This window comes from Carassius auratus, chromosome 34 (assembly GCF_003368295.1).
Source record: "Carassius auratus strain Wakin chromosome 34, ASM336829v1, whole genome shotgun sequence".
Taxonomy (NCBI): Eukaryota; Metazoa; Chordata; class Actinopteri; order Cypriniformes; family Cyprinidae; genus Carassius; species Carassius auratus.
In genome coordinates, this window is record NC_039276.1 from 527,936 (window position 1) to 555,907 (window position 27,972).

Genomic DNA, 27,972 nt, shown 5'->3' on the forward strand with positions numbered 1-27,972 from the left:
ATGCCAGAATTTGTTGTGGTATCGGAGATATTTCCGATACTAGTATCGGAATCGGAACAACTCTAGTATTCAGAACGTTTTTATGCAAACATTAGACAAACATTCCATTCTATCATCTAGAAATCGTTATGAGAATGTTATATTTAAATGTTCTCTAAAGGTTTAAAACCCATTTTTATGTTTCTTCTCGGTTATGCAAACGTTTGAGGAATGTTACATTCTATCATTTAAAAAAAAATATGAGAACGTTACATTTACATTTTCTCTCTTTTTTATAGTTAATGGACTTAATTAAAAAATTAAAATTAATAAAAAAGTTATGCGAACGTTAGAGGAAAATTCCACGTTATCATTTTGAAAACACTATGAGAACCTTCAGTTGTTGTTACTGATGAATGAACATGATGTTCTGAGAACGATGAGAACACGTATTAAAAAAACATTATCAGTACGTTCCTTAAAATTTTTTTTTAAGAATGTCTGTCCTTACATTTGCATAACCTTTAAAAAACGTTATGGGAACGTTCTCTGTTAACTGGAGATGGAGTTACTACTTTTTGATTAACAATTACAAAGACAGACATTGTTTACTTGAAATAACGTGCACGGATGAATCATTCACATTGAGAGCATGTTTATAGGGAAACGAGTCCGTCATGTTGACTTTCAAGAAGGTGAAATGAGTGTTTGTTACTGAGCAGAGCGGGAGCTTCAGCAAACGCAGCAGAGGTTTGAGAGAAGAGAAGAAACTGCAGCAGCACTTTGCAGGAGATTTTGGTGGAAGGGAGCTTTTTTTTATACCGTCATGACAGAAACACTCACAGTGAGGGAAGATCCTTCAACAGCGCCAAGCCCTTCAGAAGAACCAGAAATAATGGACAGGAGCTACATGGTTTCCTCCATCGGTCACAGTTCTCCGGTATGAGATTGTCAATCGTTCATTCGCGCTGCATCTGCTCGACGTCCACCTTCAGTTCCACTGATGTTAGTCCAGTTCACAAACATGAAGGAACTCTGTTAAACTAAGAGTGAGTCCTGGAGGATCGCAGGTGTTTCTCCAGAGTCCAGCCTGAAGATCTTCATCGTAAGACGCTGCTGAGGACTGGACCTGCTGACCTTCACACACACAACATCCACCAACTCCTTCCAGATCCAGAGAAACATCAGCTGCACCTTCAGCCGGAGTCTGGAGATCAAACATGACACACATCTCAGTCTCGTTCTGCATCACGACTGATGATGATAATAATAATAACAATAATATCAGTAATATATTAGCTATTTATTCAAATAGAAGTATTATTTTTATTTATAATATATTATTATTTTTGAATGGGTTTAATAATAATAAATAAGCCCTTTATAATAATAATAAATTAGCTTTTTATTATAATATAATAATGACTATTATTATTATTAATATATTATGATTTTCTAATGAGTTTAATAATAATAAATTAGCTCTTTATAATGATAATATGTTAGCTTTTTATTACAATATAATAATAATTATTATTAATAATATATTATGATTTTCTTATGGGTTTAATAATAATAAATTAGCCCTTAATAATAATAATAATAATAATAATAATAATAATAATAATAATAATATATTAGCTCTTTATTATAATAGAATTATTAATAATAACAATATATTATTATTTTCAAACGAATTTCATAATAATAAATGAACAATTTATAATAAAAAGATAGTAATAATAATATGTTTGTTATCTTTACTATAATATAATATTTAATAATAATAATAATAATAATAATAATAATAATAAATTTTTCTTAATTGAGTTTAATAATAATAAACTAGCCCTTTATAATAATAATACTAATAATAATAATAATAATAACATATTAGCTTATTATTATTATTCTTATTATTATTATTATTCTTATTCTTATTATTATTATTAATATAGTATGATTTTCTAATGGGTTTAATAATAATAAATTATCCCTTAATAATAATAATAATAATAATAATAATATTATCTCTTTATTAAAATATAATTATTAATAATAACAAAATATTATTATTGAGTTTCATAATAATAAATTAACACTTTATAAAACAAAAATATTAATAATAATATTTGTATCGTTGTTATAATATAATATTTAATAATAATAATAATAATAATAATAAAAATAAATTAGCCCTTTATAATAAAATAAAATAATAATAATCATTATTATTATTATTCACAAATGGGTTCAATAATATTTCAACATTTTACTGCAATAGAATTCTAAACAACAATAACTGTATACTACTACTACTACTAATCTACCAATTAATAATAAGAATAATAATAATAATATTTTTAAAATTATTATTATCATTATCATCATCAACATAATCACATGGATTTAATAATAATAATACATTATGACCCTACTTATAATAGAATAATAATAATTCTATAACATTGATTATTATTATTATACATTCAAGTGGGTAAATAGAGTTATCGTTGTTTCTGATTATTATTAGTGGGAATGTTCTTTATTTTATAATTATTTTAATATTTATTACTAATGACACTGAAGGCTTGTGCAAAAACAGAATTCAAATTTCAGACGAAGTATTGGGAAATATCTGCTGATGCAAACTCATATAAAGGATTGAGTTTGAGAATCTTTTAACAGGAGCACATTAACAATAAAAGCTATATTCAGTATTCATCATCACACAGAAGCTGTTCCTGTAAAGAATTAAAGTGTGAGCGGCCTACCGTACTCCTGACTCACACCAATCTTTATCTCTTATTAAACAGACACAAGGACAGATGAAGGACAAAGTCATAAAAATCACATTAGCTTTGAGAAAAGAAACATCAAACGATCGTGAAGTTTCACGCGCTGCACTTGAACATGCATCTGTGTAAAGAGTGAAACTCCTGCAAAACATTCAGCAATATTTCACTCCTTCATTAATCGACTTCCAAGCGCTTCTGAATTTCACACAGTTTTAAATGGTTTCAAATAGATGCATGTGTCTTCAGTGACACCGATATAAAACAGCGCTGTTATTAATCACTAATATACAGTAATTAGTTCAATATACAATACAGAATTTCAATATTTTCAATATCAAGTTTTTCTAACTAAACTAACTTTTTTTTTAGCTTTCTTATAAATATGTCTATTTTTATCTTAGTTTTAGTAATTTTATTGCATTATTATTATTATTATTATTATTTACTTATTTTACTGTAAGTGAAGTAAATGAAAATGAGAAATGTATCCTTGGCAAATAGCTTAATATATATATATATATATATATATATATATATATATATATATATATATATATATATATGTGTGTGTTTTAAACATTTTATTTGTGTTAAAGCTAAGCATTTTTTTCCACAACAAGATTTTTCATAGTTTTAGTGAACTTTAGTTAAATAAAAAATTTTATTATTTGTTTAAATACAAAAAGTAAACATTGCATTATGACTGAATTTTTAGCTTTATTATCATTATTATACAAATATGTTTAGTGGGTAAATTTAATAAAATTGGTGGGATTATTATTCTTATTTTTTTTCTTTCAGTTTTATAATAATTTTAATGTTTAGTTTGTGAAGATGACACTCATAAACAGACTGATCCTAATGAGAATTTGTATGGGAAAACATGTTATTAAAAAGTAATAGCACTTAAATAAGGTAGAAAAAAACTCTTAACAACCCCCAAAAAATTATTATATCAAAATGCAAAATTTAGTTTTTCTTTGAATTTTAAGGTGACATTTGATCTCTTTTTTTTATTATTAATCAACTGAAAAGAAAGTACTGTACAAGACACTAAAAAACCCGTATTACTAATAATATTTTCAATGACCGTCTCTTTAGATTGATTCATTGCCTGTTTAAGTTGATCAGGATACAGTAAAGCTACAGTAAAGTCGTCTGTAGATGTGATTCACGCTCGGAGGACAGACGCTTCCCAAAGGTGGTTTGTTAAAGGAAGTGCTCTGAATGATTAATCACACGACAGAAGTGTCTCCTCGCATCAGCGTCGTGAACAATAACCTCCTTCAGATACACAACAAACGAGCGGGAATCTTCCACCCTGCTGATGAAGAAACACACAGAGATGAACTGGTCACATGATCTTCTGGGAAACTCAGGATATTGCTGTTGGGACTTGAAGGCGTTTCGGAGGAGCTCCTGTCCCCGAGGGCTTCACGCACACAAACATCTCGGTTAATTAATTCAAGAATCAATACACAATCTATTGATTTAGAAACGTCAGTCATCCATAATCTCATAACTCCCAGCTGAGTCACTGAATGAAGCACAGCAAGCTTGTCACGTTCAGTCGTATTTCAGGTCACAATCAAACACGAAGAAAGAAGGTTCTCAAAAAAAAAAAAAAAAAAACCTGGATATTTATTCTTATATCATGCCTGTATATTAGTCAAATAATTTACGTTTTTCATCAGGGTTATTATTAACTAAAATTAAGTTATAATAATAATTAAACTTAAAAAAAGTTATCATAAAAAATGAATGGACACTTAAATTAAAATAAAAACAGAAAATATAAAATAAAATCTGCATTAAAATACAAAAAAACTATACTAGCATATTATACTAAAATTAACAAAATCATAAAAAAAACATTTTCATAAAATATTAAAAACTTACATTTATTTTATTTCTCAGGTTGGAGTGCCAAACTTAAACAAAATTATAATTATAATAAAAATACAACTTACTAAAAACGAAATATAAATTGAAATATAAATATGACAAAAACAAACAACAACATTATTAAAAGTTTAACTAAAATTAAAATGAAAAGAGAAAATAAAAAACTATCTAATATTAATGTTAATTTAATATTTACAAACTATAAACTAACTAACTAACTATATATATATATATATATATTCTAACATATATAGTTTGTTTTGTTTAGATTAACTTTACTAGAACAATTAAAAACTGAAACTATACAGACATTGAAACAAAAAACAAAAATTAACAATGATGACAAAACAACAAATTATAGTAAAACCTAGTAAATTATATAATAAAAAATTATACCGAAATTAAAAAAGTAAAAACAGAAAATATAAATAAAATGAAATCTAAATTAAAACAAAAAAAAAATAAAAATAAAAAATAGTAAATAATACTAAAATAACAACATTTTCCTGAGATATTTATTTTATTTTTTATTTTAATTTTATTTAAATGTAACATAAAAACTTTACTGACATCAATTTCAAGTCTATTCATATGTGTGTAGTGTTTCACTCCTATTGGTAGTTGCTGTACCGCATCACTGCTCATTTACATAAAGTGAAACCTTTTTCAGCTTTGTCATATTTCTGGACACGCCCATATCACATGACGTTCGTGTCACCTTCAGACCAATCAGCAGCTCTCAGTGTAAATGCATGAGATCTGGTGGCAGTTTCACTGGTGTTCTGAAGAGCGACTCTCACGAGTGAAACACGGGACAAAGAGGAGTGTATCACACACGAGACGAGCTTCTCATCTCACACACACAGAAACACTGGGAACACGACTGTAATGTCAGTCTGAGCTCTTCTACAGTCATTTATCAGACCACAGAGCAACAAACTAACAACCTGCACTAGAGTGAAATATGAACACAAACCAGCCGAATAAATGATGCATAAATACGAACACATGCAAGGACAAAGTTATGACTGACCCTATCTCAGAAGAAAATTCTGATATTGCTACTGTAAAAAAAAAATCAGCCTTTCTCATGTTGACATGTTTGTATCACGCCCTGCTCTGCATTTTCACATTAGCACATGTTTATTCATCACTCATGTGTAAATAACATAAAACAGTCCCGGCTCCTGTACAAATACATTTACCATGATAAAATAAACAGAACAGTAGAATCTCCACCAGCTAATAGATTCAACCCTCACATGATCGACTGAGACTCTACAGATATGTAGAGAATGAAAACATTGAACGTTTTGAGGGCACTACAGATGGGCGTCTGCAGGTGGGACAGGGCGTTTGTGCTACAGGAGGATTTATGAATCCATATCTTCAGTGTTTTTGATGTAAGATATGAGCAATGACATGACTAACCAATCACCAGCATCACACGTGAAGCAGAACATACCAAATCTTCTCGCTCCCGGCCAGATGGCTTTTATCTATGATTTATTTCAGCATCTCTGCATTCTAGATCTGCAGATTAAGTCTGGCTCCGGGTCATTGATTTCCACTGCAGATGTGCGCCGTGTTTTTCAACTCACATGCTGAGAAGATCCTGCAGACCAGCACCAGCAGCATAGTGTGCTGAGGACGAGATGCTGAAGACCCTTGAGCACCAGCCATCATTCCCAGAATGCACCAGGCTGTCCAGCAGAAGGCGGGTCAGCAGAAAGTGACCTAGACAGTTAGTGGCGAAATGAGTCTCAAATCCGTCTTCGGTTTGACCATCAGGAACCAGCATAACAGCCGCTGGCATGAAACACAGAACACGTTTACAGAATGAATACTAGTCCAACATCTACATAACTAGTGCAACATCTACAGTACTAGTCCAACACCAACAGCAGGGTTATTCAAATCTTGCCATGGAGGGCCAATGCCATGCAGAGTTTGGCTCCAACCCTGATCAAACACACCTTAGCATGCTAATCAGTGTTTTTGGGATCATTAGAAAATCACAGGCAGGTGACTTTGATCAGGGTTGGAGCCAAACTCTGCACCTCATTGGCCCTCCAGGGCAAGATTTGAATAACCCTGATCTACAGGACTAGTCGAACATCTACAGAACTACAGAACTAGTCCAACACTAGTCTTACACCTACTAGTCCTACACCTAGAGTACTAGTCCTATACGTACTAGTCCAACACCTACAAGTCCAACATCTACAGGACTAGTTCAACATCTACAGAACTAGCCCAACATTTACCGTACTAGTCCAACCTCTTCAGTCATCTAAATATTTATTATTATTTTATAATTATAACAATTTTATTAATATATTATTATTGACATTATAATATTTTTATTATTAATTAATATTTATGTGAAACATTATTATTATTATAATTATTATTGAATATTTATATAAAACAATTTATTTAAAAAAATTCTACAGAACATTGTTATTGTTATAATTACTGTTATTATTATTACAAACTTATATTATTATTAAATATTTATAAAACATTAATATTATCAATAACAATAATAAACTTTTATTTGCTACAGTCATTATTATTATTATTATTATTATTATTATTATTATTATTGTTATTATTATTATTATTATTATTATGACTGTGATGCCTGAGAAGATAGTTGTGCTGATTATAATGAGAGCATATGAGAGGCTGATGGAGTTCAGCACATATTATTATCACTCTGAATAACATATAGTGCATCTGAAGATCAGAAAGGTGTTCAGAATCACAAACACACACTCATTCAGACGGCCATCACCTTTCCTCACAATCAGCCGCAGCACTGTTCAGACACTCTGAGCACATATAATCGGGATTAAACTGATATAAATAGTGTTTTAATCAGAAATGGGTCTAGTAATAATCAACTGACGTCATTCTGTCTGCCTGAGGTGACAATGACCAAAATAACAGCAAACTACTGCACCGTGACCCAGAAACCCCTCTCAGGTCTGATCTGATAGAGGGCCAAACAATAAGAAAAGCAAAGACTCTTCCCATAGCTTCTGGTTTTGAGCACACATTCATTGATAGATGCATGTTAAATTAGACGGTTGAAACATGGAGTAAATATTCATGAGTCATGTTATACATTTTATATAAATTATGGGGTTCATTCTTTACATTACATTTATGCATTTTGACTTTTCAAAGACAAAGACTAGTACTGGACAATTTGGCTAAATTCAATATCAACATGGCTATAAAATAATAATAATAATAATAATAATAATAATACATACATATAAAATGTATATTTAAAAAAATCATAAAGTCTTAAGTTGTTTAGAGGTGTGCACAATTTGCATATAAATTGTATGATTAATTGTATCAATATGGCTATAATAATAATAATAATAATAATATTATACTTTTTTATTTTAATAATAATAGTAATATTAATTTTATATTAGTAAATAAAACATGATGATAATAATAATAATAATAATAATAATAATAAAAATAATAATAAAATGAAGTCTAAAAAATACTACTGTAATATTTTACTGTAAAATAATATAATAATAATAATTTTATTTTTACTTTAATCTGTAAAATCACAATACTTATATTTATCGCTGTGTTAATATTTTAGTTTTGCTTTTTGTTTTGTTCACAAATGCATATTAAAGAGATCAGATTTATTGAATTTACTGTACTGAAAACAAGCTGCTCACATGTAAATGAATGAAACAAATGAATAAAAACATATACTGTATTAATATAAAATCACTAAAACTAACTAAAATTAAAAAGAAGATAGAAGTTATAAATAATAAAAAACTAGTTTAGAATATTAATAAAACTGAAACAATGTAATGCATTATTTTATTTTGTTTATTTTGTCTTAATAATTTAATTTTCAGATGTTAAACAATCAATGTATTATTATTATTTTCTAAACAAAATAATAAACATTTCTATTGTAATAATTCACTATTCACCATTTTTTTACTAGAAAAAATAAATAAATAAACACATAACACTTATCTCAGCTAGTTGCCAAGGCATCATTTCTCATTTTAATTTAGTTTAACTTGATGAATTAAATTAACTAAAAAAGGAGAAAAAACTATGAACATTAAAAGAAAGGTCAAAATACAAAAAAAGAAGAAAATCTAAAATAAAAATGAAACTGTAATTACAATTTTATTCTACATTACTTAATAAAGTCTTAATATCTTAATTGAAATGTAAAAACATTAAAACTATTATTATTATTATTATTATTATTATTATTATGTGAGTGTGAGTGTGTGGGAGTGTCCAGGTGTGTGTGTGTGGGAGTGAGTGTGTGTGTGTGTGGGAGTGAGTGTGTGTGTGTGTGTGGGAGTGAGTGTGTGTGTGTGTGTGTGTGTGTGTGTGTGTGTGTTACTGTGAGCGTGATCCGGTGTTGATCTGCAGTTGAATGTGTTCCTGTCTGAACAGGTTCATGAGGAGTTTTAATGTCTAAAGCCAGTCATTCTCACGGCGTTTAAAGTCACCTCATAATGACGGCTCCTGTTTGTAACGTCACTGAGAAAGAATGAGCTTGCAGCGCCGATGACAGAGAAATCCCACAATCTCTCACACACTCACACTTTCTATAACAAGTGTATTCTTCAGATTCTCACACATTCTCAGTACGTCTGATTCTCCTGTCTCACTCTACTAAACACTGTTTTTAAATGTGTATCATTTCATTATTTTGTAAATGTTTTTCGTACTTTTTTCTTTTATTATTATTTTCATCTTATTTGACCATTTTTACATTTTTTTATATTTTATCTTATTTTAAATAATGAATATATTTATACATATATCTATCTATATCTATATATATATATATACATGTATATTATTTTTTATGGTGGCTTTAGATTTACTTGATGATTCTTTCAAAGAAGCTTCATAGGGAAACAGTGCAAAATTCAATATTTAATACTGAAAAATTCATAAATTATGAAATGACTTCAATTTCAGAATGATTTCTGAAGATCATGTGACACTGGAGGAATGATGCTGAAAATACAGCGGAGCATCACAGAAATACATTACACTTTAACACAGATTCACACAGAAAACAGCTGGTTTAAATAGTAAATTAAAATGAAATTAAATGTATGCATTTAGCAGACATTTACGTTGCATTATACCTACTTTTTAATAAAAAAAATTCCTAACATGTGTTTTAGAAAATATCTAAAATAGCAGTGTCCCAAACCTCTGAACAGTCCTGTATAGTAAAAGTTCAGTATATCAGACAGAGCTTCTGTGACCAAACTACATTTCCCATCATTCTCTGCAGCAGAGCGAGAAAAAAATACAGTATTTCCATCAGTAAGAAGAATCGTTGCAGCATCACCTGCGTTGTGAAGACTGTTCCTGACTTCCTTTAGCGTTCCTGTCCATTCCGTTCAATGAAACCCATGAAACGATCGGATTCAGACCAGCAGATCTGCATTAGCTGGATCCGTTCATCACTGAGGCTCCTGTGGATTCATCGGTCGAGAGAAACACGTCACTTCTTCTGTGTCTGTGATGTGATGAGCGGCGACGGGGCCGAGGGCCAAAGCACTCAACCGCATCTCAGCCAACGAGACGATCGACACGACGCTCACGGAGTCAGACACAAACAGCACTGCAGACCTGAGTAATTCAGCAGATAATGAGTCGAAAACACATCATATCTGGCTCACTGGTCACACAGCAATGAAACATCATCGCTCTGTGGTCTAATGCACATTTGATGGACTGTATTTTCCCCAAAACAAGCTGTACAGGTCATGGTTAAGAGAACTGTTTAGTTTGACCCTTTTTTATTTTCTGCTTTTAGTAGTATGTCATTCATTCATGCTGCAGGTTCAGGACGAACTTTAGCAGTTTGAGCTCAAGCTAAAAGTGTATAATCGAATCATTAGCTGCATTATGGAGGGATAGCGTTCCTTGTTTACGTCACACTGACTTCCATTATTATTCTGGCCATCGCTGAGATGTTTGACTGGAGCTGAAGGGCATCTGGTCGTTCGTAAAAGTGCCCTTCAGAGCACGATGAGGACAGCGAGCTTCAAAAACACAGCGTTACGCTTACAAAACTGAGGAAATGTTTTCTGCTGGACACATGTGGTGCAAATATCCACTGAACTCTGAAGCAGATCTCCGTTTAAAGAAATCAAAAGCTTTGCCGATTCATTTCCCTCAGAAAGCTGCTGCTGTTGGAAGCATTTCGGAAATTTCTGAGATTTCTGGATCAGCTTTGCAAACAGACTTCTGTGAATAACTTGAAGGAAAGTGTGTGTAGAGGCCGTGTTGTGTGTTATTCACAGGACAAGCATGTTTGAATTACAACCTTTCTTCAGAATGAAATAACCCTCCTTTTTGTAGTCAGCATCCATTTCTCTCTCTCTCTCTCTCTCTCTCTCTCTCTCTCTCTCTTTTAACACATAAAGATGCTTTCAGTATCCAATCAGTTCCACATGGATAAAATCCCACCCTACATTTCATCAAGCTCACCTAGAAAGTTTTAATGAATTGTTAATGATGTACTAAACTAACTAAAACTGAAATAAAACAATAATTAAAATACATAGAATTAAAAAAAGACAAAAAATAAAAAATAAATAAAATAAAATTGTAATTAGTATTCTCTAAAATAATAATAATTTTAGCTGGAATTCTAACATTTCAAATTTTTTCATGAACATGAGAGCCTTGTCTATAATATATATATTCTTTCTAATACCGGTTTTTCTTCCTTAAAATGTGTTAAAATGACCAATTACTGACTTTGATCACACAGGATATAACAAATCCACAATACAGTGTAATTAAAAAGCCAGTTAAGTTTTTTTTGTTTTTGTTTGACTGCATACAGCTTTAAATCAGGTAAAGTAACAGTAAAGTCAGTGACTTTGGAGCTTAAGGAAATCAAGCAGTTCACGCTCTAGCCAATGATAACAGCCGGAAGCACCTGTTTTGCATCTTATTTGCATACGTCCAAACAAGGTCACCTTTATCTGCTCTGCTTTCCTGACTCTGATTGTAGAACAGCTGCTGTAGTTCTGTTTCAAACACCACACTGATGAAGATCAACTCAATTAAAAGCCAATAAAGATACGATAGATCTGTCATGAGAGAAATAAATCAGAGGAGACGTCTCATCCATACATTACTGCACATAATAATTCAGAATATCAGCTGAATAATGGAGACTTATATTCAAAATTAATAATACATTTGAAAATTCTGACTAAATTACCCCGTGTATTTTTTTTTAATGATTTTACAATTTTTCATTACTTTTTCAGGCTTAAAATAATTCATATATTTTTTTTTTACCTTAAAATAAAATAAAATAAAATAAAATAAAATATATGTTATTTTATACTTAAAACAATACTTCTGTTAAAGTTTATTTTCAAGTTACAAAAATTATTTTAATTTTATTTTGGAAAAGTCATGGAAATTAGTAAAAAAAACATAAAAAATACTAAAGCATTAACTTAATTTAAAATTTAAAATGTAAAAATATTTTGAGATATAAACAAAAACTATAACAAAGATACTAAAATAAAACTTTCCTGATATTCCATACATTTTAGTCCTGTGTTTGAACTGTGGTTAATCTGCTTGAATTAAGTAACTCTTCAATCTCTTCTCGCCTGCATGAGCAGGGTTTGAGATTATTCTGAAGTTCTTTCTCGCCAAAGCTTCATCTGGAGCAGATAAGAGCTTGCAGCTGTAGAAGGCAGAGTCTGCGCGGATGCATGCGAGCAGAGACGCACAATCCCCTCGCGCAGGTTTAGAGCGATTTACAGCACTGCGGGCTGTGAAAGTGCTCGGATGAATCATTCAACTAGAGTGACTCATGCTGCTAATTTAGTGCAGAAACTTTGTGGAATCCCATCCAGATGGATGAGCCCTTCCTAGTGTCACCGCCTCCCCTGACCTCACGCTTACGGGACGAGCGACTCGACAGAAGCTGTGCCTTTTAGTGTCAAAGACATCATCTCTCAGAAACGCTCACAGCCTCTCAGACCTGTTCAGCTGTTGTGTGAAGATCGCTGGAGGGTCCGAAACTCTTCAGAATAATATCCTGTCTGAACAGGTTCATCAGCAGCATTAATGACTAACAATTTTCAAAAACAACACTTCAGAATAACATTCTACGCTTATTAATCCTGCAGTGTATACTATGCATTTTCTATATAGAATATGCATTTAAATGCATATCATTTTAAATGCATATAATACACATTTAGATATATGCATACACATTTCCATGCATTTATATTACAAATACATTTATAGACCTATCTCTAATCTCCCTTTTCTGTCTAAGATACTAGAAAAGGTAGTATCCTCACAATTATATTCCTTCTTAGAGAAAAATGGTATATGTGAGGATTTCCAGTCAGGATTTAGACCGTATCATAGTACTGAGACTGTTCTCCTTAGAGTTACAAATGATCTGCTCTTATCATCTGATCGTGGGTGTATCTCTCTATTAGTTTTATTGGATCTTAGTGCTGTGTTTGACACAATTGACCACAACATTCTTTTGCATAGACTTGAACACTTTGTTGGCATCAGTGGAAGTGCATTAGCATGGTTTAAATCGTACTTATATGACCGCCATCAGTTCGTAGCAGTGAATGAAGATGTATCATATCTATCACAAGTGCAGTATGGAGGACCTCAAGGCTCAGTACTAGGGCCGCTACTCTTCACGCTTTATATGTTACTCTTGGGAGATATCATCAGTAAACATGGTGTTAGCTTTCACTGTTATGCTGATGATACGCAGCTCTATATTTCTTCATGGCCCAGCGAAACCTACCAATTTGAAAAACTAACGAAATGCATAGTCGATATAAAAACTGGATGACGAGTAATTTATAACTGCTAAATTCTGAAAAACAGAGGTGTTAATCATAGGACCTAAAAACTCTGCTTATAATAAACTAGAACACTGTCTAAGACTTGATGGTTGCTCTGTCAATTCTTCGTCATCAGTTAGGAACCTAGGTGTGCTATTTGATCGCAATCTTTACTTAGAAAGCCACATTTCTAGCATTTGTAAAAATGCATTTTTCCATCTCAAAAATATATCATTGCTCTAAATGTCAAATGCAGATGTCAATTTATATGCATATTCAAATAAATTTATATGCATATTCATATTCATATACATTTTAAATGCATATAATATGCATAGGTATATAGGCATAGACATGCAAATGTATAAGCGCAAACATTTATACAATATTTAGAAAAGACGTTATAACATTGTATGCTTATTCCTGCAATGTATAGTATGTATAGTCTATATATATAATGTATAGTCAAAAAAAAGTTGTGATATTTTGGCACGTATGATAACCAATACTCGGAATTGGTGCTCTGCATTTAACCCATCCAAGTGCACACACACAGCAGTGAGAAGTCAACACACACCTGGAGCAGTGAGCAGCTAAAGTCATGAGTATTGAGGGTGGAAGAGAGCGTTGTTCATTTACTCCGTCCAACCTACAACTCCTGCCAGCACCGAGACTAGAACCGGCAACTCCCTATCCATTAGGCCACAGCTGCCCCAGCTGCATATATGCAAATAAATTTACATATGTAGAAAATACATATTAACATATCACACTTAATATTCCTGCAGCATATAGTATGTATATTCTATATAGTATGTACATTTATTATAGAAAATATAAAGAAAGAAACTGATATGCATATACATTTACATAATATAAAATATAAAAACATATTACCTAGGGTTAATAGGTAACATAAAATTCCTGCTGTGTATAGTAGTATACATTTAAATGCATAATAAAATACATATGCATATATGTATATACATTTATGCATATACATGTACATAGGAAATAAATAATAACATACTATACTTACTATGCATGCAATGTATAGAATGTATTTTCTAGTATGTGAATATACTGTACATATAATATGCATATAGGTATAAATATAGATATTTGCATGCACACATTTATATGCATTTATGCTTTTTAAACTACTTTCCAAGCTCTAAACTATCAATCAGACAGAAAGCGTGTAGTAGACTGTGTGTGAAACAGGTTTAAAAGCAAAGCTTTGAGCATTTAGAGGCTTCGTGTATCAAATATGATACAGTAGATATATAGGGTTAAGTAAAGTCCATTGATTCTTATTTATTTATTTTGTTTTCCTCACTTTGCATCTTGCAGCTCGTCTCTTTCCAGCAAACCCGAGGCCACCTGCATTCTCCTGACTGATTTATTACTGACTTAAGCCTAGAACGAATCTTTTAAGGCTTGTCCATATAAAAGCATTGCCGGGCAACATCAAAACACCACCAATACCTTTTCAAGCCCACAGCACAACTGAGATTTCAAACAAACCTTCTCTGTAGAACACAGCGGGACTGACATCAGCGTCACTGCTCCACAAGAACAAGGTTCTGTTGCTTGATTTGCCCAAAATGCACAAAACATCCAAATCTTCTTTTACTGAGCCATTATGGAAAACAACACTTTAGTAAGATTTTACTGCAGAATGCAGTAGGCTTGAGCTGAAAATATTGATATGTCAATTTGAATCGATTCTCATTTGGTTGAACTGATTCTTAAATCCAAAGAATCAATCTCTGCTGCTTTCAGCTGATGGTTGAACAAAACCAAATCAAACACTATCTGTAGCTCCTCCCATTCAATAATCTTTATGCTTTGTTACTTTTGATCTGAAACAAAGTCTCAGCTTTCACACTCCTACAGCAAATCAACATGAATGTACATCAGAACTGAAATGATTCATGACTCGTGAAATGAATCAATCAGTGTTTCAACCATAAAAAGACATCAAGAAAAACCGTTTGTGATCAATAATGTCACGTAATGACACATTTACCGCAGAAAAGACATTCAACGAACATAAACTGGGTAGTCAGCAAGAAAAAAACAATTACATATTCATTCAATTTTTACTGCACCTCATCTTCAAGCATTTAATGAATGTTTGAACCCAGCTAACAGGGAATGTTTCTTTAACGTTTCTAAAAAGTTATTTTAGGACAAATCATTCTTAAAGTAATGTTTATAGAACCCTCTTATAACTTTACTTATATTTAACGGTAATTATGGCAAAAGAAAACATGTTTTAGTAACTTTATAATAATCGTATGATTCCGATAAGAAAACTACAAAGTGTAACATTCTTAGAATATAAAAAATAAACATTCAAATAACGCTACATTTTGACTAAAAACAAACAGAATGTTGTAAGAAATGTTTTTGATTCCTTTAAATAATGTTCTAATTATGACAAGAAAACATTTTGACCTTTTGAGATTTTAGAAACATTTCAAAACAATGTTCGCTCAATGTTTTATAACCTAAATTTGTTTCCAGAGAATAAAACCGCTGTAGAAGAACTGGAGTAGAAGCATAATTATATCATCAAACGTTGCTATAATAATGTAAATGCTTGTTTACAAATCACTTTAATATAGTATTGACAGGGTTTATGGAAGAATTAGTTGAGATTTGACATGTACTGTATGTGATTGCCTTTATATCCAAATTAATCAATGTAAATTTGAATCAAATCGAATCTCAAGCTTGTGAATCGATATTGAATCAAATCCCCAGCCCTAGTTGCCTGTTAAATCTTGTTTAGGTGAAGAGATGGATAGACATAATAATGGTTTGCAAGCAATCTGACGGTACTACACACTATGTACTCCACACTTGTTTTCGTGGCCTTTTCTTCAGCTTGTTACTGACATTCTGTTCGTTAGTTCAACACAATCAATTCACTGCAGCTCCATTAGCATCCGTTCTGCGTCTCTGAGTCTCCTTGAGCTGCTCGACCTGAAAACAACCCCAAACGTCCCCTGACATGAGCCATACTCTCATAACAGAAAGCCGACAATATGGACGATCACCAGTCACAAACAGAAGTGCATGTGCGTTATATATGTGTTATATGTGTGTTATATGTGTGTTATAAAGCCTGACTCACCCTGAGCTTCACTGTCCTCATCACAAATTTTCTTCACAGTGGCCAGACCCTCCGCTTCATTACGTGAGACTGAAAGTTTGGGGCGGTCTTTGATTAGCTGCTGTTTTTATCAAATTTACAAGTTTTTATGCATGAAAATACAAAAATAGCAGCAGTAACAGACTCATCAATTGTTCAATATTTCTCCATTTTGAGACTTACAGCACACTTGACTGATGAATATTAGTAGACACAGTCTGTATAGACAGTCTTGCAAACACTGCAGCACAGTACTGTATGATATCATGTATATTCTATATATTATTTATTGACTAGCAGTTAAATTTGTATTCATATGTCCATGGCTATTTTTTTTTCAGCTAGCTGCCAAGGAAATTTTAATTGTAATTAAGTTTAACTTTAAAATAATAATAATAATAATAATAAATACTAAAAGTGACAAAAACACAGGCAAAATTATTAAAATTATTACTTTAACTAAAATTAAAAGAAACTACAAATAAAATCTGATCCAAAAATCTGTATTAATAAAAGCTATAATAGAACCTCAGTGATGCTAAAATAACACAAATATATCTATATTCATTTTTATTTTATTTTGTACTACAAGTTTCAAAGTTTCATAGATAACACTGTGTAAAAGTATTATTTATGCATTATTGATAGATCTGCAATGAAAAGCCCACTTCAATTCAGGGTTGTTTTAGCATCAGAGTTTTTATTGATATTTTGAATTAGAGTTTATTTTAATATTCTATTTATTTATTTTTAATTTTTTTGTTCATGTTTTTGTAATTTTGTTGTTTTTGCCATTTTTTTGGCTGCTCTGAAAAGATTTTCTTTTCTTTCTTATTTTTAATAGTCTATAAAGTTTTCATTAATTTAAATTACAGCTTTAATTTACATCAAGATTGACTAAATAAAAATGATAAATGTTGCCCTGACAATATTTGTAATATTTTATTTTAACATTTATTTTATTTCAAGTAACATTTTTTTTATAATAACCCTGTTTCTATCAACCATAAATTTAAACCTTTTTCATGCTGAACGTGTCATACGATGAAAAACAAGTCAACTGCATGGTAAATAATATTAAATTGTGTGCTTCATTATATGTATTTCACAGTGGCATCAAATGCAGCTCATTCAAATAGAATTTCATAATTTTTAATGCAAAAATATATAATCTTTAGCATATCTATATTGTGACTACAATACAGAAACTTCACTATCAGAGTCTCAATAAGAGTAGTTGGTAATTAAGAACGCAGCCAAAGGCAGTAATTTGCCAGGTAATATTTCCGGCTTCTGGGAATTAAAACTGTAACCTAATTATCTGCTCCTATTAACTGTACTGAAGCCGAGGGAGCGCAACCAGACACGGTACCAAAAAGCACTGCACTTTGAATTTAAGAGCTCATTAGACTGCTTCAAATCCAAAATCTACATATGAGATAATTAATTTGTCAAAATAAATGTTTTATGTCGCAGAACTTGGAATGATAGAATGACTTTGTGACTATGTTGAATTTCTATGAATTCTTCAATCCTGAATTTAGCACATTCATGTGTAGAATCTCCCCGTGTGTTTTATTAAAAGCTCTTAAAGTGCTGCAGAGAAAAATCGCTCCAGCTGGCACAGATGTGAGACACCATCATCAGATCTCTTCCTCTGAATTTTGTATAAACAAAAAACATTATAACAGATAACAATCAGTAGCCATACAATCTCTGATAGATTACAGATGCATTTTGATGAACTATTCATGACCACAGATTAATATTTGTTTCTGAAACATGAAAAGACAATGATATATGCACACCCTTGAACTAGAAACTAGTTTGTATGTGTGTTTTTTGTCACAAATATACTTATTTTTCTAGGTATATGTAATCATAAAACCTCAGTTTAGTTTTCTTGAATTGTACTACCATATTTTACATGCATAAATAATTTCAAGACCTTTAGCTCACTTGACTGAGGATTTCGAGTCAGGTTTAATATCCGTATTGTAATACTGAGACTGCTCTCATTAGAGTTACAAATGACCTAATCTTATCAGCTGATCGTGGTTGTATCTCTCTGTTAGTGCTACTGGATCTTAGCGCTACATTTGACGTTATCGACCACAGCATTCTTTTGAATAGACTGGAAAATCATGTTGGCATTAGTGGAATTACATTACCACGGTTCAAATCATACTTATCTGAACTTTATCAATTAGTATCAATGAATGACAAGATATTATATCAATCACAAGTGCAGTATGGCATGCCTCAAGGCTCAGTACTTGTACCGTTGCTTTTCATGCTTTACATGTTCCCTTGGGAGATATTATCGAGAAACATGGTGTTAGCTTTCACTGTTATGATGATGATACTAAGCTGTATATTTCTTCATGGCCCAATAAAACATACCAAATCGCAAAACTAAAAATGCATAGCTGATATAAAAAAACTGGATCACTAGTAATTTCCTACTTCTAAATTCTGAAAAAAAAAAAAAGGTGTTAATTATGGAACCAAAATCCTCTGCATGTAATAAATTAAAACACTGTCTAAGCCTTGATGGCTGCAAATTATTCATCAATTAGAGTGTGCTATTGGATAGCAGTCTTTCCATTGAAAGTCATTTTTCTATCCTAAAAATATATATAAATTACGACCTATGCTCAGTATTAAATGCAGAAACATTCATTTATGCATTCATCAGCTCAAGGTTAGACTATTGTAATGCTTTACTAGTTCAGTGGAAAACCTACTATTATTACTTTTTTTTGTTAATATAATTAGAATCATTTTTTATTTTGATGCTTTGTTTTAATATTTTAATTTTAGTTTCACTTTTTTAAGTTTGTTTTGTTTACACTTTTCATTAATTTCAGTTTTAGATTTAGTTACTGTAGTACATGAAGATAAACTAAACTAAAATGAGAAATTCTGTTTTGGCAACTAGAATAAAAATAAGTTTATATTATTTTAAAGTTTAATAAAATCATATAGTAATAATATGTTAATAAAACATACAATTAATGTAATGATACAATATGCTAAATAATTAAGTTATTTAAGTTAATGTTAGTTTATTTTGAATTCTTTATATTTAAGTGTATTTCAGTTAAAGATCATTTTACGTCAAGTTACTAGAATGGTTAAATGGTTTTAGCTTTAGTTATATTATAACCCTGTTATTGGTATATTTGTGTTTTGTCACAAAAACACTTATTTTTATAAATACAGGATGACAAATGCTCAGTTTAACATTTCTTGAATTGTACTATCATACATTACATGTATAAATCAAAGCCAGACTCAAATGCCGCACTCAGACGTCTGAAAGGCCCTGTAATCTTATTTTAACATCCTAATAACATTTTCGGAGGCTTAATGACCCAATACAAACGGACTTTTGTCATTTCTGTAGACCAGAGGCACAGAGCTCAATGCCTGCGGATTGTATTATGATAACTGATGCTACTTTACCTATTATGACAGAAACTCCCAGATTCGTCAGCTGTCTGACCGTCTCATAGTCCTTTGGCGCCGCCCGTTACTATAGAAAGCTTGCCATTCTGTTTGGGCAAAACTGTGAAATAAAAGAACAAAGTTAATGAGCAATGTTGTCTGTCATTCAGAAATGCAGCATCTTAAACTAGATCGGTTTGTATAAAGCCCTTCCACCATATGGTACATTTCATGTTGTGACAGGATTTTTGTTTTCTGAGCACATGCACTTTAGTTTTGGGCTGAATATTGCCAAAATAATGCCCAAATAATGCCTTTTCACACTCATAAACTGTGGTGCATGAGCTCAGATCAATGAGGACTATGATCAATCAATTATTTCTTCTGCTGAACACAAAAGAAGCTGTTTTGAAGGATGCTGGTAACCACACAGTTTCTGCTTGCTATCGACTTCTATGTTTTTTTGTTTTTTTTCGAAACTATGGTTTCAATGGCTACGAGTAACCTGAGGGTGATTAAATAATCACAGAATTACATTTTTGGGTGAAGAATAACTTAGAATAACTAAGAAAAATATTTCAGAAATAATATGTTTTAACTTATAACTAATAGGGATGTTAACAAAATTATAATAGATCATATTTTTGCAAGCAGGGACGTATTACATTGCAGCTCTGTAGAATTTCTGACCAAGTATGAAACCTTCTGAAGAACGTGTCTGGTTTGCTGATCTTAGCTAGTGTGTTAGCTGGTTTTTGGCAGGTTTTGGTAATGTTGCCATTACGTTATGATTATGAAAACGTTATTTTTGGATGTTCAACATTGCATTTTTTTTAATGTGTAAAAAACTAATTCTCAGTTATGTGAAGGGTTATTAGTGACATCATTAAGGGCACTGCCATATTTCACTACTCTGCAGACATTATGGGAATGTTACTTTTTAATGTCTGTATTCTGATGTAAAACTCCTCTGACGTTTTTCCTGCGCATCTGAATCTTCAGTGCCAGCTGTTCCACGACAGAAGGCTGTCGTCTCAGAAAGCGCATGATGATTGTGTTTATCTTCAGTGTCAGAACGCACAAGAAGTTAGCAGAGAGAGCAGAAAACACTTCCACGCCACGCGGTTCATTAGCAGCAGTCGATGTTAAGGCAGCGTTACACTGCGTCCTCACCACGACTGACACTGAACACACACCTCGTCCAATCAGAGTTTACAATAACATATTTCATAGATTAGGATTCACCATTTGTTTCTTTACTTTGGTCATGATCGCATGTTCTCAGCTTATTTCATTTAAACACTTCAAAAACATCCAGATGTAACATTTTTAGAATGGTTTCAAAATGATACAAAGTTCCACTAATGTTCCGATAACCAAGAAAAAACATTCTGTAAATATATATATATATATACTGTATATCAAAGGTAATTTAAAGACTAAGAGTACATTCAAATGTAACGTTCTCATAACATGTTCACGATGATAGAATGTAATGTTCCTCTAAAACCAAAAAGAAACATTGGTAACACATTACCTAAGCACTTTATGCATAATGCATTATAAAAGTAGCTTTAATGCATTAATTATACTTTGTAATACACCTTATGATGCATTGTACAGTCACATGAATAATTGTAACCACAGTTAATACATTATACCACTTATCAATTCATTGTAAAACTATGCATTTTAAATTCAGTTATAATTATTTACGATAAAATATAATGAATTACGAGGAAAATCTGTAATAATTATAATGCATTATTCCCTTTAATAACCCTTTATAGTGCATTATACATAAATGTACATTAAAACAATTGATGTTTTGAACATTTAAAAACATTCAGAAATGACATTTTTATAATTAATGGGAGTGTTAGACTGAGAGAAAATCAAGAATCGAGATGAATTTGACATATCTGACAGGATTACTGATTCACTGAGGACAAAATCATGCACTGATTATGATCAAACACTAGAATGAGGTGTTATGAATATGACACTCATCTGATCTTGCTGTCATGTGATAGATGAGGGATTTGTATTAGGGTTAAATTTCTCCATGCCACTGACAAATTAAACCTGTCTCAGAGAACGGCAAGGTCTGAAGTGATCTGTTTAAACCAGTGTTATTTTACTACACTGATGCACTATTATTCATATTTTGATTTAGTTTTTATTTTTATATTTTCCATTTTAATTTGAGCAGTTCTGCTCGTTTTTGTCATGTTTATTCATTTTTGTTTTAAATACGTATGTATTGTTTGTTTATTTCAGTTGTAGTTTAAAGTTAAACTGAATAAAAATGAGAAATGGCAACTAGATGAAATAAAGTACGTTTATACCATATATTTCTACATTTTATTTCAGTCAATGTTTATTTTGTTTCAAGTATGGATTTTTTTTTTATTAACTTAAACCTCTAAAGTTTAACCTCGGAATTGAGATGGGAATATAAACAGAATTATATTTTTATGACATACAATGTTTTACTTTTACTGTAAGAACTGAGATACTATTACAGTTTTTATTCATATTTTGATTTATAGATATATTTTTCATTTTAATTTTAGTTAATGTTTTTGCAATTTTGTTGTGTTTTTTGTCATTTTATTATTTTTTGTTTTGTTTGTTAATAAGTTTTTATTCATTTTATTACATCAACTTAACTAAATGAATATCAGGCAACTAAAGTAGCCGAAAAAAGTTTATTTTTGTCAATTTTATTATTTCACTTAACATTTATTTCAAGTAATGATGAAAAAAAAAGGTTGACAGCCAAGACACAATGACATTTACGACTTGTTTTCAGACCAAGTAAAAAAATTATAATTTAAAGCTACACTTTTATGACTTTAAGACTTTCTGCTCTGATTTGAGACCCTTTTAAGCCTTAATTTGTGGAAGTGCAAACTAAGAGTTTTTAGAGACCCTGAAACAGGCCCAATGTGAGTTACTCCATCATCCTAATATAACTGTTTCACACACATTTCCTATCTCTCAACACTAGCTAAAAAAATATAAAATATCTTATATGTGCAAAGCAACTGAAAGGAACCAAACAGAGCAATTCAAATCTGAATTATATCTGTTTCCGTAAACAGCCGGTTAAAGATGTAACTTTACATAACAGTTGACTCATATCATCTATTTTTAACCCCGCATCCATGTCTGACTTTATTATATCTCCTGTGTCACACAGCAGCTTGGGTGGAAGCAATGCGACTGACAGCTGAAAGTGAGCGTTTGGTGAGAAACATGGACGCTTCAGATTCCTCCCGAGAGAAGCCTTCCTGGCCCACTTTCTATGATTGCCACTCTATTACATTTCCAGGAGTTCCTTATCTTCCACCCCACAAAACACAAGCTCCCTGCCGTCAATCCAAGGCAGGAATGAAACACACACCGCCGTGTCAGTCAGACGCTGATGAAACACACTCTCATAGAGAAATGAATTATCATGCACCAAGATGCATTCAAATGAAACTGTGCATTAATGCCACCCACTTTGTCAGCAGCATTAGTTCTGTAAGTATTTCGCCTATAGGGCTTAAAAATAAAGTCTTCTTTAAAGCATTATAAGCCATGAACCAAACCAACCAGCTATGAGGAGAACCACAACATTACAAACTGTGATTTGAAGAAAGTAATTGAAAATCGGACATAGATACAAATTTAAAAACTCTTTGGTGCTGCTCACGTTATGATAAAATTTTTTTACTATGAAATTAATATACCATATGTTAGTTCCAAAATGTTTCTTATTTAATATTTTGTATTTTTTGGTAATTTTATGCTAATGGATTATATTTATGGAATAGTTATCATGCATTTATTAATGGTTAATCACTTTTTGAACATAGACCTGAAAACAAAATTTCCAAATTATCATAAATATTGAATGCTTTGGAGCACAGGCTTATGTTTGGTATCCTTTTAAAGAAGACACTTGCCAGATTATTACTGAAGTTAAAAATGGGGAAAAAAATATATAATGAAAAATGTGTAAAAACACTAGTTTTACATTTTATATAATATACATCTAAAACTCTAAAACTGTATGAAAATCAAATCAAAGTTGTGTTCCAAATTTGAGGTTGATCTCACAAAAAAGTGAGATTTTGTTTGGATGCAGTACCAAATGTTTCCACTAGATGAAATTCACTTCCCATTGATCTAAAATGCGTTTTTTTTCAGGTGGCCAAGACTTTACCAGGTTTTGTGCAATTCTATTTAAAAATAAAAAAAGCTACATTTTTTTTTGGTCAAAAATGACCAAATAGCAAAAGATGGTTAACTTGGGAAAGAACTAAAATTCCATGAAGCATTGACAATTACATTAATCAAAATAATTAATTTGGAGTAGTTGGTTTTAATCTGTAGAAACAATTTATTTTAGGCTCATTGCAAAACATGCACATATGAACAAACATCTAATAATTAATTTACTCAATTACATCATCTGGAGAGGGCGGAGCTAAAGATATCCTTTGCATGCTTTGCTTGCTGCGACGGAGGATTTTTCATTACAGCATCTTGAATAGTGCAGATTCAATTACTAAACGCATTAATTTAAAAAAATAAGTTGAATTCATGTGATCAGACGGGTTCGATAAAAGCACATACAACCTCAGAGATCACAGCAGGTCTGTCTTGAAAGGTTTGTCCGTCATTGTTAACAGAAAAAGCTATCAGAAAGCTTTTATTTTTGGCATTACAATTAGGAGACAAAGTGAAACTAGTGTGAGTGAAGCACTGATATGTTCTGTTCCACATGACAATAATAGCATACACATAGTCCATTATACCTGTGCACTATATTATATTCTTCTGAAGAAACACAACAGCTCTGTGTGAGGGACAAACTGAAATATAAGCCGTCAAATACTGTAAAGCCAGATTTATGACAACAGGGAACTCAAATGTAGTGCACAACTTACATGGGCTACTTTTATGATGCTTTTCATTTCTAGAATAAATTATGATTTGTGAATTTATGTTTACATTATGTGCATGTTATATATTTAAAATATGATGAAACGTATTGAAGTAAAAGTCACTTGCATATTTAATCTTGCAGATTTAAAGTAAATCTGGCTTTTTTTCTCTACCAGAATTCTGAATTTTCATCTTGCTTTTCTGTTTTTATTTTTCTGCAGTGGAATAAATAATAAAGTAATTGAGTAATTGAGTGCAATTGTGTTTCACAATTTACCTTTTCTTCTCAGAATCGCAAGAAATAAACATAATATTTTCCTATAAATTTGCAATTATAAAAAAAAGGTCAGAAGTCTTCTAAATGACCATTTTATTATTATTTTTTAATCCCGTGAAGGAAACAGGCTTTCGTATATTTTAGTGATGCACGACTACAGCAATGCTTCCTTTACAACACTGCATTGATGCACAATACAGATGTTTTCATATACAGTCTTAAAAAGCATTGGCATTAAAGCGTAGCTTTCTGTAAGGGACTGACTGAAGGAACTGTGATCAAGTGAATTCCCAAGCATGCTCATCAAAACCTGTTGAGTGACAGACGGACGGCAGGCACTGGACTAACAGGAGCGTTTGATATGATTCGTCTGGGGATGTTCCTTCTGTCTTTCAGTCTGACACTTAATTCTCTGTCTGTTCCGGTTCCAACCCACTCCAGAAAAATGACGATGATACCATCACAACTGAGATCCATTCTGCCTTTTGCATGTTTTGTTCTTAATACACAAATCAGCACATCATCTCACTTGAAAGACGTTGACGTCTGCATGAATAAATTGGCCCAGAATGATGTCTATTGGTCTGGTGTAAATGCATAAGTGGCTGTGATAATTAAAGCGTATGAAATGCCATTTTCCTGGTGAACCCTGCTGAGATGAGTTCAACAGTGCTTCTCAAACACACTGCAGTGGCAATTTGCATCTGCCCTTGGGTTCTCCTTCACAACCCATTATGGCCATTTTAACCATATAGAGCGTGAAATATGTATGGTTCACTTCGAGCGCCTCGACCCATGCTCATTAACTGAGAGATTAAAGGTATTAAATTAAGACAGCAAGGGTTGTGTTAAACAAGAGTGTTGTTCAGGAACTCTACAGGGAAGCAGAAAACCATTAGCCTCAGGTCCCAGAGCTGCAAGAATGAAATGCTTTTAACAAGTTCAAAGAGCACAGACTGCAATAAACTGCTGCAAAGCTGTGGCCAGTCTCAGTGTCCCTCAGCTGAACGTTTAGTGCCAAAGAAGTGCACGAATCCGTGCTAAAAAATGTACATCTTCTTTACAGTAGACGCATCTAATTAACGGTTTGGTTATTTCCTAAAACCTTCATGCATGCAAATATGTTTGTTTGCGTCCGACTTTTGGTTAACTATTCACTTTTCAACACTGGAATCTGCGATTAAATGCTTGGGAATTAAAATTGGACTATTCCTTCACTTTTATGCGCGAATGTAAATCTACTAAACGCAGAGCGTTTAATAAATCAATAATAAATCCCGGCGTTAAATGCATTTTTAATAACCATAACATAACGTGCATGGAACCAAAACTGAATGAGCATATAACAGACCTATTCCGATGTTGTTTTTCGTGAATAAGCGTTCAAGTGCATGTCGTTTCATTCGTAATGAACAAGATGATGATGGTTTGGTGAGCCGTGGAGTCATTGCAGAGTGACAGATCTATCACTTAGCGTGCACTTGCGTGCTACAATAGAAAACGATCGGACGCAACTCACAAAAGGATGATTTGTCTCCACTGTTGTTTCACGCAGATACCGTGTGAATGAAGGGCATGCGGGGACGCACTTACCGGGGTCACCCTGACTTCTCCGCGGATCCGCAGCTTCGGTCTCCAAATTCAAATGCCGTGATCACAGTCCACGTCTCTGCAGATATACCACAGTATCACATAGAGGATGAGCAAAATGGCAAAAATAAAGAGAGCTACGAGGATAGCCTTTGTCACTGGTGAGATGAGAGACTGCATTATTTCAGCAGCCGGCGCACGAGCACAGCTCAATCCGCAACAGTCCGCCGAGGCGCATGGGTGCTCGCTCCTCACCATCCGAACAGACCCTCGGCTTCTGAGGCTCGACTCCCGGGGGATTATTCACACGCGGAGGAGACGCATCACGAGCGATCCTCGGGACCGTGCTCGGGCTGGAGATGAGGATCTGGTGTGGAACAGGTTGATTCGCCTTCTTCAACTTCAGCAGATGGAACTGTCCATTGAAGCCCCGAGTGAAGGGGGGAGACCACAGATGTTGACCCACAATGATAAAACAAAAACAAATAAACAACAACAACAACAACAAAAAGAACAAAGAACGTTATGAAGTTTAAAAACTCACATTTGTTTCATTTATGACATAAATACGATCATTACCTTGCCCGAGATATTAGTAGCCTACTATGGCCACTGATACAGCTATACTTTCAAGGGTTAATAACTATTATTATTATTTTTTACTTTTTTTTCAAGAATCCAGTAAACCAACGTCATCTTTAAGATTTTATTTTATTTATTTATTTATTTTTTGTTTACAAAAAAATTCTTTCTTAGATATTTTAATGAAAAGTGAAACTATAAAATGTCAGATATTGGCACTTTCTCTTGTTCCATCCGATTGTTCTCGTTGTGTATTGTTGCTATGTTCACCTCCTCAGGGATGGCAATTCTAGCTTGTTTGACGCCGTGTAAAATTTTGCTTCCTGATAAACCTGTACTGACTGTTTGAGATATATCTAAGATAAATAAAACTCACTGTAAAAAAAA

At 32.2% G+C, this 27,972-nt stretch overlaps 1 protein-coding gene across 4 annotated transcripts; it reads right to left on the minus strand.

Moving 5' to 3' along the window:
• Window positions 1-27,584, minus strand: LOC113052884 (dehydrogenase/reductase SDR family member on chromosome X-like). Of its 4 annotated transcripts, XR_003277126.1 has the most exons (5): window positions 27,007-27,584; window positions 20,214-20,316; window positions 10,069-10,352; window positions 6,284-6,491; window positions 1-1,186 (listed from the first exon to the last, which is right to left on the minus strand). XR_003277126.1 is itself a non-coding variant. In XM_026217335.1 (3 exons), the coding sequence occupies exons 2-3, from the start codon at window positions 6,481-6,483 to the stop codon at window positions 1,018-1,020; spliced, it is 369 nt and encodes a 122-aa protein (XP_026073120.1). In that variant the 5' UTR covers window positions 6,484-6,491; window positions 10,069-11,251; the 3' UTR covers window positions 1-1,017. The 4 variants fall into 4 exon arrangements, 2 of the variants coding, with proteins under 2 accessions (XP_026073120.1, XP_026073119.1); XR_003277127.1 differs by lacking the exons at window positions 6,284-6,491; window positions 10,069-10,352; XM_026217335.1 differs by lacking the exons at window positions 20,214-20,316; window positions 27,007-27,584 and having other exon boundaries at window positions 10,069-11,251.
• Between the last annotated feature and the right edge of the window lie 388 nt (window positions 27,585-27,972).

Coding starts and splice junctions, on each gene's coding strand:
- LOC113052884 (XM_026217334.1), bottom strand. CDS start 6,498: ATGCCAGCGGCTGTTATGCTGGTTCCTGATGGTCAAACCGAAGACGGA. Junction 1,187..6,283: donor CTGCAGGATCTTCTCAGCAT/GTGAGTTGAAAA, acceptor TTTGATCTCCAG/ACTCCGGCTGAAGGTGCAGC.